The sequence below is a fragment of the Thunnus albacares genome, chromosome 7 (assembly GCF_914725855.1).
Source record: "Thunnus albacares chromosome 7, fThuAlb1.1, whole genome shotgun sequence".
NCBI classification, from domain to species: domain Eukaryota; kingdom Metazoa; phylum Chordata; class Actinopteri; order Scombriformes; family Scombridae; genus Thunnus; species Thunnus albacares.
This window is the reverse complement of record NC_058112.1, coordinates 2,248,475-2,266,486: the sequence shown is the minus strand read 5'-3', so window position 1 is coordinate 2,266,486 and position 18,012 is coordinate 2,248,475. Positions and strand designations below refer to the sequence as shown.

Sequence of the window (18,012 nt, the reverse complement as noted above, 5' to 3'; positions counted from 1 at the left end):
GTGCACATTGTTGTCTTTATTTTTGCAGAAGAAATGAAAGAAAACACTTTTAACATAAGCCGCATTTCAACCTCAAGAACTTTCCCCAGGGACTAGGAACCTTTGGAGGAACTCAGTTCCTCTACGACTCTACCTGCATTTCCACTGGAGGAACCAGGGTCTAAATGAAGGGGAGATTTTCCAGAGAGATTTTTTTTACCCCTAAAAAAGTCCCTGCTTGGGGGGTAGTTCTTACCTAAAGTATAGGAACTTTGGGAGCGAGGTTTGCAGGGATGACCATCACTGATTGGTCAAACACATACAGCATGGCTGCTTCAACTTGTGTGCCACTTCATTCATAAAACAAGGAAGTACCCTTGTATCGATTTAGGACAAGGGAAGGACATTTCTCTTTGTTAACGTTAAAGTAAAAGGCTTTGTCAGCGTCCCGACTCATTTTAAACAGAGAGAGAGAGACAGCACAGCAGTGGTTGAGTGAGGAGAGGGAGCAGTGGTGGAGAAAACAAAGCAGTGAACGAGAGAAATAAAACTTTTATCTGATTGTTTCATAGCAGTTACGTTATAAAGCAGAAATAAATCACCCATCAAACACTCAACAGATGATTTACTGTGGAGACATTCAGTTTTCTACTCTGCATTCATTACTTACATTCAGCTCATGCAGCAGTAAATACAAAGAACAACAGGATAAATCTGTGTTGTTTTTTTCATCATGTTAACATTGTGACTGTAAGCGTTGCCATCATTTTTTTTTTAATTCCTCATGAGTCTAATTTGCATGATCTACCTGGTTCCTCAGATGCAGTGGAAACGCAAACTGGATGCACAACAGGGACTTTAAAGTTCCAAGTTTAGTCCCTGAGATTAGTTCCTCTGGGTCCAAAGTACCTGGAACTTTTGGTGGAAACGGGGCTTTAGTTTTAAAGGCATCCCTACTGTGAAGACCAACAGAACAGAAGAAACCTTTGTCATGTCCTTTTTGAAGATGAGACACTGTACAGCTGATGAATAATAAAATCATCCTTATGGGCCCATAACCGCTGTCTGCTGCTTTCTTTCAGTTTGTAGTATTGTTATGCAGGGTGGGGTTAGGTGTTGAGGACGAGGTTTAAACAAGCATGACATGCATCCTGTCCCACCAGACGTGCATATTTAAAGTATGTTTGAAGCAATTTAAATGTGAGAGTTTGAGGACGAAATTCTTGTTCTGTGTAAAAAAAACTTTACCTATAGTTTAAGACATTACTGTTTTTCCACCCCAAAAAACTATGATGTATGTTGTTGAGATGGGTAATAGAGACAAACAGTAAAAATCACTCTATTCATTCACTACTCCCTATATCATAGACACTCAGTAGTGAGCAGAAAATTTGGGACACTCACTGATTATCATCATTTTGTGTCATCACTGTGAGCTGTAGAGTGACACAACAATACTTTTCACATCTATAAAATGTACTGCATTGTGAGATTGTTATCAGAAAGTAACTTTTTTTTGTTTGACTGTGGAACCGTAAGGGCAAGATATAGCGAATATGAAGTGATTTCAGATACAGATTAATAGCTCAATAGATTGATTAGTCTACAGCCATACTAGCTGACACTCAGGCACAGCAGCCCTTTGAGTTAGCATGTTAGCATTCTAACCTTTGCTTATTATCACTTAACACAAAGTACAGCTGAGGCTGATGGGAATGTCATTAGTTCTGCAAGTATTGGACAAAGTGAAATTGACCCGATGATAGTGTTAGAGGAAAAGTTATGCAATCACTAAATTTATTAGAATTCATCCTGAGGAGAACATGAATATGTGTATCAAATTTCTTGTCCATGCATTCAATAATTGTTGAGATATTTCACTCTAAATCATAAATCAAAAGTCAGAAAAACCAAAGTCAGCAGGATTCATCCTTAGGGGAACATGAATGTGTGTACTACAGTATATTTCATGTCATAGTCATTGAGATATTTCAGTCTGGACCAAAGTGTTGGACCGACTGACCAACTTTGCTATACTTAGTCATGCTGCTAGCATAACTGAAAACCATGATAGGCTTGTACAATATCAGGCATTGAGTGAATTATGGATTAAACCAGCCAACAGTATATAAAGCATGGATGTATTATAAGAGCTCATATAATACATCCATGATACAAAGTAGTTAAAATTAGCTTCACCTCCACCAGCTACAGCATTAAAATGCCTCCTACCCATCAATGCATCTGTGATAATAATCCAAAACACTCTGCATGGTGAATATTCTTCAGTGGTGGAAAGTAACTAAGTACGTTTACTCAAGTACTGTACTTAAGTACAATTTTGAGGTACTTGTACTTTACATGTACTTTAGTATTTCCATGTGATGCTACTTTATACTTCCACTCCACTACTTTTCAAAGGGAAATATTGTACTTTCTACTCCACTACATTTATTTGACAGCTTTAGTTACTTTTCAGATGAAGGTTTGACACAATGGATAATATAACAAGCTTTTAAAATACAACACATTGTTAAAGATGAATCCAGTGGTTTCCAACCTTTTTGGCTTTTAACGTCTTACAAAAAGCAGTGTGTAGTCAGGGTCACATTTCACATGTCTATGAGTTGTTAACAGCTCCACCAAATAGTGATTTTTCCCTCTAAACTTCTCACATGCTTTCATTTCAATAAAATTATGTTTTATATATAATAATATATCAGCCAGAGGGACCCAACCATTACTTTTACTTTAATACTTTAAAGGACCAATGTGTAGGATTTAGTGGCATCTAGTGGTGAGGATGCAGATAGCAACCAACTGAATACCCCTCCCCTCACCCTCCCCTCCCAAGCGTGATGGGGAACTTACAGTGGCCACGAAAAACATGAAAGTCCCTCTCTAGAGTCAGTGTTTGGTTTGTCCATTCTGGGCTACTGTACAAACATGGCGGTGCAATAGGGCAGGCTCTGTGGAAGAGGACCTGCTCCTTATGTGGATATAAAGGGCTCATTCTAAGGAAACAACTTATTTTCATGGGATTATATACTAATTAAAACATACTTATGAATATTATATTTCTGCCAAGTCTGTTCTGCTAGATGCCACTACATTCTACACACTGCACCTCTAAATAGGATTTTTCATACAGGACTTTTACCTGTAATGGAGTATTTTTACATTGATGTATTGATACTTTTTTGTAAGTAAAGGATCTGAATACTTCCTCCACCACTGATATAAATACTTCAGTATATTTTGATGCTAATTTAACTTCTATTTAATTCTGAATGCATTCTTAATTGTAAAGGAGAATATTAACAATGTATTGATACTTTTACTTAAGTACTTCCACCACAGGTGCCAAAATGCTTTAATTTTTTTTTCTCATGCACATCTGGGTGCCCCCTAGTGGCTAGAGATCAGTCTTGCACTGGCTGTGCATGTACCACAGAATTGCTGTCTCTGCAAATGAAATAGCACCTGTTTGACTTTCTGAAATGACCGTCTTCAACCACTGAGATGTGTTTGCCATCTGTTTCAATGTTTCAATGTAATCCCATGAAGCATTCAATATTTTAAAAATATCTTTAAATGTCATATACAACACTTTGAAGTTGTGAAACTGCAGATTTCCTGACTGTGGTGTATTTCTCAGTGTGGGAGGTTAGATGAGATGAGGTTCCTGCCTGCTCAGTCTTCTCTACGTTCACTGTAATAGTGACTCACAGGATGGAACAGGATGTGAGTGTGTCACCTTCACTCTGCTTTTTCTGACATCTGCTGCTACACACCAGTACCTGCCTTCTCTGGTGTCTGTCCTGTCCTGTCTGACGTGGATGATTACTGATTTTACTGATTGTTTATTCACATGGGCTTTATCTTTTTAAGTCTGGACATATGAGCTGTGAACTGAATATTAAGATCTACATTTCCCTCCATATATTTTTTTTAACTTTTTGTGTTAATAATGGAGTGTGAAACACTCAGCCTGACCAGTTTTCAGTCAGAATAGTTCACTGATGATCACAGCTTGACTTCTTTTAGGACTGTGCATCTTTCCAACAATACCAACGTTTTATTGAAGTTGACAGTATGGACTCCGTCTCTCAGAACCTGCAAGGTAAGACCAAATTCAACAGCTCTTTTATCTTAAGAATTTAGTTTGCTATTTCAATAAAAAAAAGGTGTCACTCATGTCTATCTCCAAGCACAGGAAAGCAGGTTGGTTCTGACATATCTAGACTATGGATATGGTCCACTGTAGCAAAAAAATATCTGCAGAAGCTTCAGATAGTTCAGAATAGAGCAGCACTGGTCCTGAGCTGTTCTTTCAGACAACAGGTTGAGGGAATGCATGCTGGTCTCTTCTGGCTAAAGGTGAAGAAGTGGCTGGGGAATATGTGCTCTAAAACAGCCAAGGATAACCTTTACTAGGAATAGCTCTATTCCTAGTAACCTAGTATCCCAATAACTAACGCTTTAAGGAAAACTTTTCTGTACAGGGCAGACATTCAGTTGAACAATTTATTATCAATATCAAAAAAATGGCTAAACAAGATTATTTTAAAGAAAAAAAAGCCTAAGAGATTTCTAATGAGCTACAGATACATGTACGGCTTTTCAGACTAACAGGATTTATACAGCTGGTTATGACAAGAATATAATGGTGTTCTACAGTATGTTGTGTTTGTAGACTGGGTTGTGATGGGCTTTTGATTGCAGTGTGTATGCTGCAATACTGCTGATTGTGTAATACTTCATCTTCTACCTTGTCTGTTTCATGTGTATGTATTTAAGCACGTATATGTATGTATGTAGGTACTAGTGCCAATAACCAATTTCCTTTAAAAGACCATGCCACTGAGTTTGTATCATTTAGGATAGAATAGAATCTTTATTTATATAGCACTTTTCAAAACTAGGATTACAAAGTGCTTCACAAATTGCAAGTGCAGATATACAATGACAAAAGAATGTGTTGCATACTTCACTCAAAGACAGCAAAAGTAATTTAAAGAATAAAAACACACAGAAACAAATCAGGGCAGAGAAGCACTCCCTAAAATGCCTTTGAGGAAAGATAGGCCTTAAGAAAAGAATTAAAACATTCAACAGAGTTTGCTGACCTGACCCTGAGGTGGAAACTGTTCCATGGCTTGGGGGCCAGAACAGCAAAAAATCGGTCCCCACAGGTCCTGAACTTTGACCTGATGGATTTGTATGTGGTCTGTAGTTCACCGATATATTGTGGTGCCAGGTTGTGTAGGTAAGTTTTGAATTCAATCCTACATTTCACAAGGAAGCCGGTGTAGTGAAGCTAGCACCGAGCTGATATGAGAAGGCTTTGGAGGCCTAGTAAGCAGTCGTGCTGCTGAACTTTGCCATACAAACGTGCTGCTACGCCTTGGCTTAAACAGGAATAAAGTGACTTACAATAGTCAATGCGGGAAGAGACAAAATAGTGGATGACAATTTTATATAATAATGATAATAATAATAACTATTTGTATTACACCTTTCATACAAGAAATGCAGCTCAAAGTGCTTTACAATAAAATAATTTACATGCACCAAGTGCTTCACATGAAAAGGACATAAAAAGAACATAAAGCATGTAAAAAAAAACCCCATTAATGTAACATAAGATGGAAAATAAAACCCACTCGATAACAATAATTAATTTCAGGTAAAATAAAGTGAAAATACAATTCACAGAATGTGTACTTCAGTGGTGGTTATTTGAGATTTAATAAGTGAAAACTACTAAGTATTTCACTATGTGAACACAATCTGTAAATTGGCACCGAGGTCTCTGAAGCCATAAGCAAACAGAGCCTCCCTTTTCTCAACGAATACAGACTCACCAGCAGTCTTCATTTACCGAAATAAGCCTCTTTCAGCTTACCCTAGAACATCTTCCCACGGGTTTAACCTCACTGTGGGTCTTATCTGTGTTGGGCGAAACCTGAAGTTGCCCCAGAAAGAAACCACCCTTCATATATACAACAGCCGTGCAGTAAATCTATCCTCAGGTTCTATTTTTTTATTTGGAGGCTGTAGTTTGTGTAGCCATTGAATTATATTATGTTACACAAAGAGATGTTTCTTTTCTTTTCTTTTTGTTATTTTTAACAGACATACATAACCACCATATAGCTGTGCTACATATTACACAATGTTATTTTTTTTACCAAGCAGAACAACAAAAAACTGTGTGGTAATAACTTGATAATAATCACCAGACTGCAAAACATCATGTATATCCATGATGAATATAAATCAAGTGACAGAACCCAAATCTAATCAATCAATCAAATCTACAACAGTGACTCAGACAAACACAAAGCAGCTCCCCAACAGGAAGGGAAAAAAAAACCTTGTATAGTTAGAGATAAGACCTGACGTCCATAGACATAAAACATTAACCCTTTAACATCCAGCCTTTTTATAGAATTTTCACCTATTTGGCATACCCAAATGGAAAAGCGTATAACAGAAGAACTGTAAGGCCATGATACATGTATTAGGCTTCATTTGACAAGTGACATCTTCTAGTTTCTGGAAATGTGTTTGTTTAGCATGTGGCTAAAACACAAACAAAACTACATCAGTTCAAATAAGGCTCAAAAAAGTGTTTTTGGCCCTCGTTTATAATGAGTCATATTTGAATAACAAGAATTAAGACATGCTTTATGACAGAACTATGCAAATCACCATAAACCTTCTACATCTTGTCAACCTGTATGAAATTCCAGGAGTTTTTGGTTTGTGGTGTCACTGGTGGATAACCAAACCTCTCCAGTTATCTCCAGTTGGCCAAAATGTGCCAATTGCTTTTACTCATTACTGTGTGATGCTACCGCTTACAACTGACTTAAGCGGGTTGTTGACGACCCGGTGGATGTTAAGTGGTCCAGAAGCAGCAGATAAGCAATCAATCAGATCCAAAGTCAATAGAAAATGCTAATTGTTCCCACTGTAGGCACCATCCATATGTGCAATATACTGTGCATTAATCTCAGATCTAACATTTGTATCAATATCTCTTTAATTGGTAAAGAAACAGGCTCCACATTCTGTTAAAAATATCTTTCTCTGAGAGATGTTTTCAATATTTTGGCCACCTGAGTTAGATCAGTGAGGGCAGACAAAACCAACATTTGATTTGTAGTAAACCGTCTAAAATATGCTAAATTGCTGATATTGTCCTTTGAATGTAACAACTTAACTAACAACTAAACATGGAATCATTCAGCTTTCACAGCATTATGAAAAAGCCTCTGAAACAGCAGGCAGTAGTGAGAAACACTAACAGTTTGATAATTGTGTAATAGTTCATGCTGTTTCATATGTGTAGTATCAGAGATGAACCACACTTTACTGCACCACAGTCTGGCCTCACAAACACCAGTTTTGCTGTTAGACAAAATGTTAGATAATTACTGACTCATTTTAAGGCTAAAAGATTAGCTGCTCTGCCCCCAGCTATCCCTCAGCTAACAGCTGTGTTTCCATTGCAACAGTCAGTGACAAACCGAAGGAAACATGACTAAATCTGTGGTTTTTGAATGATGTTATGAACTGAGCATAGAGAGGGGAAAGACTTCAGAGACCACAGGATTCTTTGAAATTGTTTTTCTGTATTCACTTCAATCATGATTGATATTCTTGTTAAAATGTCCAAAGGAATTTATGAAGAACAGCAAGAGCAAAGAGTTCAAGAGAATGTGACCGTCAATATGCAGACATCCTGTGAGGTATCATCAATAAACCGCACACAGTATGACCATGTCTGTGACGCTCTATACCACAACATAGCTGAGAGAGAAGACGTATTTGGGGATTTTGCTTTTAAGTTTTGATGATCACCATCTCCATGATCATCATAATTTCCATGCCAGGTACCATTCCAACAGTGAATCTACCAGGGTGGTTCCCAGTACATGTAATTGTGAATGTTAATTGAAACTGAACTGAAACTGAATTCAACTTAAATTCAGTGACAATCGAAAACGAACACCAAGACACAGCTCATCAAACTGAAAGTTTTGAAAAAAGAACCTCATCATCATTAGATCGGAAGTGTTGGTGATATTTATCTGCGCACTGTGACCTTGCACTGAGTGATCACACAGGTTGCAGTCAACAGTTTGTTGCGTTCTTTTAAACCACTTAATTTAAAAAGAAAAAGGTAGAATTTTGTCAATTTAGAGGATGGGTTCACAATGACAAGTCTGTCTTAAAACAACAGTCAAGAGCCCAAATGAACAGTGAAACAGGTTTTTCTTGCTGTAATTATTCCTCCTGTTCATACAATGTAAGTGATGGGGGACAAATCTCACAGTCTTCCTTCTGCGCAAAAATATATTTAAAAGTTTATCCGAAGCTAATATGAAGCTTCAGTGTCCAAATGAGTCAAATCAAGTAGATATTTTTCAAGGAAACACAAAGAGGGAATTTGATGCTAAAAAGACTGTAAATGTGGCAGATATCCACTTGATATGACTAACTCAGACTGATGAAGCCTCATATGAGTGTCACACAACTTTTAAATGCATTTTTACACTAAATGACTGTGTGGACACACTGTGGATTTTGGCCTCCATCACTTACATTGAAAGCACATTTGAAGGGAATCTTTTAATAGCCAGTATGAACAGGAGGAATGATTACAGCGAGGAAAACCTCTTTCACTGTTCATATGGACACCTGACTGCTGTTTAAAAAACAGACTTGAAAAATTGTGAATCCATCCCTTAAAGATGCAGTATGTAGAATTTAGTGGCATCTAGCAGAACAGATTTGGCACAAATGGAATATAATATTCATAAGTACATTTCAATTAGTGTATAATCACCTGAAAATTAGAATCATTGTGTTTTCATTACCTTAGAATGAGCCCTTTATATCTACATAGGGAGCAAGTCCCCTTCCATGGAGGCCGCCATGTAGCACAGTAGCCCAGAATGGACAAACCAAACACTAGCTTTAGAGAGGGTTTTCTTTCGCGTTTTTCATGAGTTTTGCAGCCACCATAGATTCTCCTACACATTTGAAAGGGGAGGACAGGGGTATTCAAACTCTATACTCTGCACAAATTTACTTTGCCCCACAGGTGAACTTGATTGAGGCGACCCCACCATTGAATTGATTTTGGCCTGAAATTATTTTCATTGAAGGGGACGTATTATACTTTTCCTTATTTTCAGACATATATATATAATGTCACAATATCGGATATTCATGTTAAAAGTAGCCGACATGTCAAATAACGAGGTAAACGTATGTAGCAGTAATCCCTGTGAGCAGAAAGCCCTGGCTTCAGACTGCTCTGAATTCTCGGTTCCAGTGGTTTTTTCTACTTTCAGCCCGAGCTGACATCAGACAGCAAAGTAAAATAAGTAGTTTACTTGTTGGAGGTATGCTTGTTGTCTGCAGCTCTTCATAAAACATCTCACTGTGGCTGTTTCTGCTTGTACTAGTCCTCCCTGTGTTATTTCTAACTGATCTGCTGAACAAATAGCTCCAAATAGCTCTATATATTGTTGTTTCGACCGGTTTTTAGCATGGCTAAGGAAGCTCCACTAAGTCAGTTAGGTACATGTTTTTACTTCCTGTAAATTCTTCACAATTAAAGTCTCCCATTAGTTAGTCATATAAAAGATTTTAATTTGAAGCAGTAAAACAGGAAATGTTTGGTTTGCAATGACGGTACGGTTATACAATTCTGATACGTAAAGCTGGCCAATCAGAACAGAGTGGGGTCATCGCGAAAGGGGCCTTAAAGAGACAGGAGATAAAATAGATTGTAAGAGAAACTGTGTATATTGAGGGGCTGCATAAAGGGTCAGTATAAGATGAAAAAGCAGTTTTTTGAACTTTGAATCATGCAAAGCTACTCTAGCGGAGTCAAAAAATAAAAATTTAGAGCTGAAATGAGCATAATAGGTCCTCTTTAATGCTGGTTTGACCGCGTCCTTATAAAGAGCAAGTGAAACAGTTTGCTATATGTACCAAACCACCTGTCCCAGCAATCATCAGATTACACACTTTTTGTTCCCTCTATATTTGGCACATTCAATCAAAGAATCAATTAAAAAGCTCCAATAATAGAACTTATTTACTTAAGAAAATGGTTAAATATGACACTGCATGTGTCTGAGGTCTTAGCAAATTTGCCAAAGAGAAAACAAACCCATTAGCCTTTGGGCTGGAAAGGCTGCCAATAACCTAAATGCTATGGAAATACACCAAAATTAACTATTTAATTACATTATTAAATGATGTTTAAGTGGATCTATTAAAACACACTTCATTAGTTAGTCCTGATGACCAATCTCCACATAACTCAGCTGTCCATATGTGTGTTCTTATGTGTATTTAAAATTCAATATACAAACCTGGATAAGAAGCTGTTCTCTAATATGTTGGAGGATGAAGGTTCAGCATAGCAGATGCTGTAGTTGAGTTCAGTCAACCATTCTGAATGATTACAGGTAGAAATGTGTCAGTGTGCATGAAGCTCTCTCCTGTTTGTGTGTGTGGCTCTGTGAGCAGATCAGATCTCAGAGCTGCTGAAGCCCCACAGAGTCTGTCTGGTGACGCCCGTCATTCTAAACCATCCCAGTCAGCCAAGCAGATCATCCAACAGGTTTGTGGTGAGTCATGGACAGAATTAAGTCTTTAATACCTATGTAGAAAAATCAGGTATCAACATCAAGGGTTCAGCTACATAAGGCTTTTAATGGATAAGGTACAGTATATGTGGGACAAACCAAAAAAGATTTTAAAAAGTAGCACTAACACTCACATTACATGAAATGCCAGGATACTCTTATTCTTGGCAAAATAGGTATTGTCCCTGCCTGATTTTTCATGCTAAGTGAGTGCTACTCTTAAAGCTGCATTAATTGATTTGTTTTGGCCACTTGGTGGCAGCGGAACAAGCTGTAAACACACCATTGACATACCAACACTGACGTCATAAAGTTGATATGGCTAACGTGTTAGCAAACAGTTGCCTATTTACACATCTGATCCAGCAGATATAGAGCTGCATCAACATTCATTAGGAATTGTGTTTGTGTTCACCTGATGAATGTACGTCCAATATTCACTCTCTTTTTAGCTCTGTTTTGGTCTCCACCAACAACAGAGAGAAATATCTGGCTGCCAAATGCTCCTCTGCTAGCCACTAACTTTGCTAACTTTTTCTGCTGATTCAAAATAGACTAAAATGCTCTATAGATTAGAGGGGAACTTGAGGTGTTGATAATTCGCTGTTGGTTTGTCACTATGAGTGACCCTTTTTCATATTACACATAGTCGTTTCATAAATTGTTAATATAAAAATATCAATAAGTGCAGCTTTAAATGATAATTTTGGTGTTTTTGCTTTGGATAGTAGATGCTTGGGTTTAGCACTATAAAGTAAAGACTGTATGGCAGCAGTGATTTCAGATCAAATTGCAGTTTTTGTGCCAATATTGACTGACTATTTTCATGCAGTAGGTAGACAATATTGCATTTTTTTTTCTCAGGGTCAGACAGTTTCATCAACAATTTAGTGTCCAGCCAATTTGCTGTTTTTACTCTTTGATGCTATAATAACCATGATTTTCCTGTCAGGGGATCTATGGATCTATCAGTGTCACATCTAATGTCTCTCCTCTATTTCTATTTCTTCACTGTCTCTCTCTGTAGGTGCTGAGTCTATGGAGGGGTTACGTTATTGCAAACAAGCAGCCTGTCAGGGTAAATCACAACTCTAATGTTTATTTTAGCTAAACAACCAATGAAACTCTTATAGTAACAAAAAATGCCATTATTTGAGCTAAAGCAGAATTTGATTTACTCCCCTTTGTCTTGTTCACACTGAGTGTGTTCACATATGTGTTTGTTTGCATGTGTACAGGTGGAGAGCACATTCAGCTACTTGGACATTTGCTCCATCAACATTCACAGTCTCACACAGGTACACTCTCATTATCATTTTAACAAAATCTTGCATACAGTTTTTTAGGATTAGTTACATGCATGGTTCAATATTGAATCCACATCTTCAGAACTCTTCACACAGTCAACTTTACCAACACACTTTTCATTTTACACCCAAAATCAAATCAAATCAAATCAAAAACACTAACAACAGGCAACACATGATGATATTTTTATGACTGTCTGTGAAGTAGTAAATCACTTTGTGATCTCTAGATGTTTTTAATTATGTAGAAATTGTATATATGTTGTATATATGTTGTTTTTTGATTGGTGATAGTGTAAGAATGTGTATACTGTGTAAACAAACTTCTCATTACAGAAACATCTGTCCACATGAATATATGTTTTTGAACATAAACTTTTTGTAGTTTTGAAGTGAGGATGTAAACATGTAAAATGTGCTGCAGATCCACAGAGTGTTTTTGCTTGTTTGTGTTTGAGTGAGAAAAGTATTCAGGACATTTGAAGCTGTTGTCATTTAATGCTCTTTGTGTAAAAGTAATGCGAATGTTGTCACAGTTTGGTTTGAAACATGCATATAACCAATTGTAAAAAAAAAGTGTAATATATTGATCTTATTTAATATTTTTTCCTTTATTTCATCATATATTCTTATCCAGTTATATTCCATTTGTTCATATTGTTTGTATGTATGTATGTTTTTAGTCAATAGAATACTTTAAAGGTGAATGCTGTCTTGTAAAGTTAATCGGTAGAGCTTAGAGGTATTTTCGTGGAGAGTCAGCACCCTTTAGGTCCATATGATCTGATTTTAGTTTGTGTGTGTGCGTGTGTTGCAGATTGTGTTGGAGACAGACAGGCAGACTCTGTCTTTCAGTGTGTTGCGCATTGAGGATCTTGAGGCCATGGTCAGTCACATGACCGCCTCACTGAAGAGGATCTTCCCTGATTCATCTCCAGGGTGGGTCTCACTCACCAACCTGCTGCATGTTTGACTGCACACCAGCAGACTGAAAAACTATTTGCACATATTGTATCAGTCTTTACTGACTCTATCCCTCTTTTGAGTCTCCAAGCAGTTGCTGAAAAATATTTAAGTGACTCTCAGATTCAAATTAGATTTTAATGACCTGATGATATTTCCTCCGATACCATTTGTTGTACTAAATCTCAATATATTTCTTGTCCTCTAATTTTTGTGTATATACCTTCAGGAAGCTGTTAAAGATGATTTCTCCTGAACTTCAGCAGAGACTTCTCACACTGACCAGTGCGATAGAGGAGCAGTTGAATGATCAGTCTGGATCCTGTGGTATGGACCTTTAATTTTACAGGGCAGAGGGGTTTTTTCATAGAGGTGGCTCAGAAAAGCCAGGCTTACTGTGAAAAGTCTTGAATGAACTGAACAAACTAGAACAGGGTTAATCTGTTTCATAAAGGTGACTCAGAGCTGATGTAAGTCAAGACTTGACATCAAGCACTGGTCAGGCTAGTTTTCTGGCATTGTCTGGAGGGATACGTTTCCATGGTTACTGGGGTCAGACTTATATAAACTTTGACCTTGGACTAAGAAGCTCAAGTATTTCCAGGAGGTTAAAAAGTGTGTGTTTGGATGTGTGTTGCAGGAGGATTCTCTGATACCTATGCTGCTCTGTGTGACTTCAATGAGATGCCGTTTAGAGAGGAAATTCAGTGGGTAAGTCACTACTTTAATACAATGTAATACACTTTAATATGCTGTGAATACCAAACTACTGTAGTGACACTTAGAAGCACTTGACAATCACTGAATGTTAGCATCGGCGTATCCAAATAAAGCATGGCCAAGTGTTTTGACAGGATGTTGACAACATCTACTTCATCCACAAATGGAGAAAGTTCAACCTGCAGGACTTCAGCCACTTAGACAGCAGGTGAGATACAATACAGTCCTGTTTCATCCAATTTTTCCCTTAACCTCTGTTACATACTCTGTTTAAATTCCTCTCCTCTCCTCTCCTCTCCTCTCCTCTCCTCTCCTCTCCTCTCCTCTCCTCTCCTCTCCTCTCCTCTCCTCTCAGGGACTTGGCAATAGCAGTAGCAGCTTTGTCCTTCAACCAGTGGTTTACCAAGATATACAGCAAAGAACTCAAACTGGTACAGTCTATTATTAGTTCATTAAAATGTCTTCTTCTGTTCTTATTCTGGAGTGGTTCTTATTCAGCAGAGGCTGAGATATCCTAACTTGATAGCATTTTGCATACTCAGGTCTCTCAAAGTCCACACCCTCCAGATCCACAGATGACATTATACAACTGAGTATTACAAACCATGACGAGTAGACTGATCTTACTGTAATGATCAGTGCGATTCTCCTTCAATAAACTCAATTTCATCAAACATGGGTCATGGGCCAAACATAAGGCTTATCTCAGCATAAGACTGGGTCTTAAGACTAGAAAATTTTCATGGAGGGGATGCTAGTTTTATTACTGGCTTTCACTTGTAGAGGTCCAACCACATTGATAACATCCAGCTGAGAAGATAAAAGGCAAAATCTTCACCTCTGTCGGGATTTAGCACTTAAGTTCATGTTAATGACTCCTAGAAGTTAATATAATGTATTTTTTCAAGTCTATCTTAAGCCAATACTAACATTTTATAACCACGCTAAATAGTTATTGGCTGCTGTAATCCTTCCCTCTGTTCATACTGACCAAAAGTGTTTGCAGAGTGACTGCACTGTAAGAGATATGGGTTAAAATCTCCTCTCTCTGTGTTTCAGCAGTCTGAGTTAGACAGATCAGGTGGATGTCTTCCCAAATTACAGTCTTTTTAGTACCAAATTGCTGCTTTATTTTCCACAGACAGTGCTTCCTCATTGAACTGCAGTAGAGGGACTGTAATATAAATAGGGAGAGAGTACTGCGTTAAGATATACTTGAAAAAATCTCAATTTGTCCTTTAACAAATTAGTGAGATCCAGCCTTTCACTGCTTCTGAAACATCATCCCACCATGAGTCTACAAAAGTCTCCCCTAGTCCCTGATTCAACTTATTGTAAATTTATGGACCTTGTCTGTCTCTGTGTTTGTCCCTTCAGTCAGTAGACGTCCAGCAGCAGCTCACCTTCATACTGTCCAGATCTCCCAGTCTGGAGGAACTCTCACTGGAGACCAGCGGACTCAAACTGTGAGTCTGTGTGCAACTGTGTGCAGATACGTTGGTATATAGCAAGATCCTGGGGGAAGTAAACAAACAACTTCCCTCAACAAGACTTATAAAGCTGCATTGAGCACACTTCTTCAGGGAAGCTGCTCAGTGACTCACAGTTTAAGATTTAGCTGCACTGGTGTGCTCTGAGTTTAAATGTGTGATAGAGATTTAAAGTTAGAGAAGAGCTCTTTAGATGTTGGAAGGAAGCTTTGCAGATATCCTTTAATGCACAGGCTGAGCTTGACTGCAGGCTAGAAGTCCTGATTGCCAACATTATTAGAAAATAGGATCTAATGAGTCTGTACCCTCATAATGCAAAACCATGCCATCAGCCTGCCCTTTGTAATGTCCTTGGCGTAAGACAATACTATGTTCAATTGTGATAAAGGTGAATGACAGACTAACAAAACGAGGTGTATCATGTCACTGTCCAAGGTGCTGATCCTGGGACCCCAGGAATGCAGATGTGTTTCAAGATTCCCACTACTTTACTGGGAGGGAATGCAGTCTTTCAGCAGACTGGTTTTGACATTTCAAAGATGAATGATATAGCAGGAAGAGAAGTGAAGGAGGAAGTGAAGATGGTCTTGGTCTTTCGGTCATCTGCAGTCATCTCATTGAACTCTTCGTTGAGTTTGAACTTGATCTCTGTGGTGTTAAAAGTACTCTGAGACTTCATTGAAATGCGCCCGGCATCATCCACACTGATCACCAGGTTGTCTTCTGTTAGATGTGGCTCTGATGCCAATTTGCGATGATTTGAATGTGGACATTGTCATATGAACAAAGAGACACAGACCCAAAAGGTGTGTTATAACTAGGGGGAATACACCTCAAGAAAGATTTAAACTACATTTTTTCATATGTAAATCTAAGTAGGCTGCATGTAAGTCTGATTTAAAGTCTAGTTTATAGATACAGTATATACTCACTACCTTCCACATACTGAACATATGACGTTTATACAATATGCAAACTGCGTGATAGTACACCATTTACTTATGCTTACTTTTCCACATGGATGGAATTAATTGAAACTGAGACATTTCTCCTTTCCACTGCAGGGACTTTGCAATCAAAATGGCAGCTGCGCTGCGGGAGAACACCTCTTCTACCTTGCAATCCATCAACCTCTCAGGCAATCCAATTGAAGACAAAGGTGGGCATTTTATATCACATCTGAGTGGCAGAAGCACAGAATCGGAATAAAACATAAATGTTTGAAGCCATGTTACATCTTAAGCCACGTAAACCATGTCAGTGTTCATGTCTTCTTTTGTCAGTCAGAGAAAATGAGCTGCTAATGAAAGCTGCCACCCTCTTGACATTCTAGTATGTGATTTAGGATCTGTTTACCCAGAAAAAAAACAAAAAAACAAAAATCTCACTTTCGTCTAGTTCCTCTAGTAAAATGAATCTGTGCAGATGGTGTTGGTCTTATTTGCCTTATTTACCGAGGTTTTCATCTTAAAAAAATGACCTTTCAGATATTCAACATGTGTTTTTGCAGTGTGCTGGGACAGTTTTCATTAGACTTACTTTCGACTGAAGAAATGGTCCCAGTGAAAATAGATACACAGTAATCTGGACACTGTTTCTGAGATTTCCCTGTTATTTTTTTCAAATGGCATTCAGTGCTTTGGGGCAGTGACCAAAAAGCGGATTGATGGCCATAAAAAATCTTAGGCTCGATCATCTTGGCTGCCAGATAATGTTAGGTACAGGTGTCGTAATGTAATGATAAAGCATTTAAATGTATAATACCAATTAAATTCACATTTTGTTAGTTCTACAGAGGTACATGGTTTATTTTCTGTTTACATTAACAGATTTCACATTTCTTTGTGTATACAGGGTGTAAACTAAGTAGTAATAGAACGGCCAACATTTTACTTTGTTTGTGTGTGTGTGTGCGTGTGTGTGTGTGTGTGTGTCTGTGGGTGTGTTTTCATTCCTAGGTGTTATAGCACTTAGTCAGGAGTTGGGGAATCTAAATGAGGGACTCAAATACCTCTCTCTGTCCCGGGTGTCCATGACGGCAAGAGGTAGATTCACACACACACACACACACACACATACACACACACACTGCAATTATGGCAATAGTGGTTGTTTAACAATGAAGACAACAACTCCCATGATACCACAGTACTTCACAATGTCATCACACTCCGTCTTTTATTATTGTTTTGATTGAGCGACCCTCAGCAGATCGTGTGTTTAAGACCCCATTACAAAGTGGTAGAAACTCCGCTCAAATTTCTAAATACTTATAATATGACATGTCATAAGGGAAGCTTTCATACTGTACAAGAAATTGCGATGTTATATGTTTCCAGGTCTTGGCTGCCTGAGTCAGGTGTTATTCACCAATCAGCTGTTCTCCGTATCTCTGACCCACCTGGATCTGTCTGGTAACCCTGGCAGCCTGGTTACTGAAGAGGCCACGGTGTGTGTGTGTTTTTTTTATGTCAAACAATGGCAATTTACACTCAAACATAAAACCTTGCAAATAGGAATAGTTCTGTCACTTAAGTCGTGCTTGTATTAGCTGATTGGCATCAGCTGCTTCAGTTATGCTTCACAATCACTGGCTAATTCATCAGCTACTTGGCTACCAGCTGACTTGTATTCATGCAGGTGTAAAGCACGGCCATTATAACCTGACACTTCTCTCTATTACTCTTCTGATATGTTCATGCTAAAATTTGCTGCTGCAGCTCCCTCCACCACCTCTATATTTTTCATATTATTGATCTAACTAATAGTTAATGTTCCTATATGTGTTTATTCAGAGGGAATTACTGAATTAAAATACTACATCCCAGTGAGAATAATTCTAGCAACACCTTGACTGTGCACTCTCTACAACAA

The 18,012-nt window shown here is 38.0% G+C and overlaps 1 protein-coding gene across 3 annotated transcripts in view; it reads left to right on the top strand.

Annotated features, from left to right (window-relative positions):
• Nucleotides 1-3,787: 3,787 nt before the first annotated feature.
• The window catches only part of carmil2 (capping protein regulator and myosin 1 linker 2), a 60,646-nt gene continuing 46,421 nt past the window's right edge, over nucleotides 3,788-18,012 (top strand). For 2 of the 3 annotated variants that reach the window (XM_044356840.1, XM_044356839.1), the window contains exons 1-13: nucleotides 3,788-4,102; nucleotides 10,540-10,640; nucleotides 11,686-11,736; nucleotides 11,897-11,956; nucleotides 12,783-12,904; nucleotides 13,158-13,255; nucleotides 13,569-13,639; nucleotides 13,783-13,856; nucleotides 14,004-14,079; nucleotides 15,026-15,114; nucleotides 16,203-16,297; nucleotides 17,097-17,183; nucleotides 17,478-17,587. In XM_044356840.1, coding sequence (XP_044212775.1) covers nucleotides 4,075-4,102; nucleotides 10,540-10,640; nucleotides 11,686-11,736; nucleotides 11,897-11,956; nucleotides 12,783-12,904; nucleotides 13,158-13,255; nucleotides 13,569-13,639; nucleotides 13,783-13,856; nucleotides 14,004-14,079; nucleotides 15,026-15,114; nucleotides 16,203-16,297; nucleotides 17,097-17,183; nucleotides 17,478-17,587 — 1,062 coding nt within the window. In that variant the 5' untranslated portion in view covers nucleotides 3,788-4,074. The remainder of the gene's footprint in view (nucleotides 4,103-10,539; nucleotides 10,641-11,685; nucleotides 11,737-11,896; nucleotides 11,957-12,782; nucleotides 12,905-13,157; nucleotides 13,256-13,568; nucleotides 13,640-13,782; nucleotides 13,857-14,003; nucleotides 14,080-15,025; nucleotides 15,115-16,202; nucleotides 16,298-17,096; nucleotides 17,184-17,477; nucleotides 17,588-18,012) is intronic. The other variant, XM_044356841.1, reaches the window with a different exon arrangement.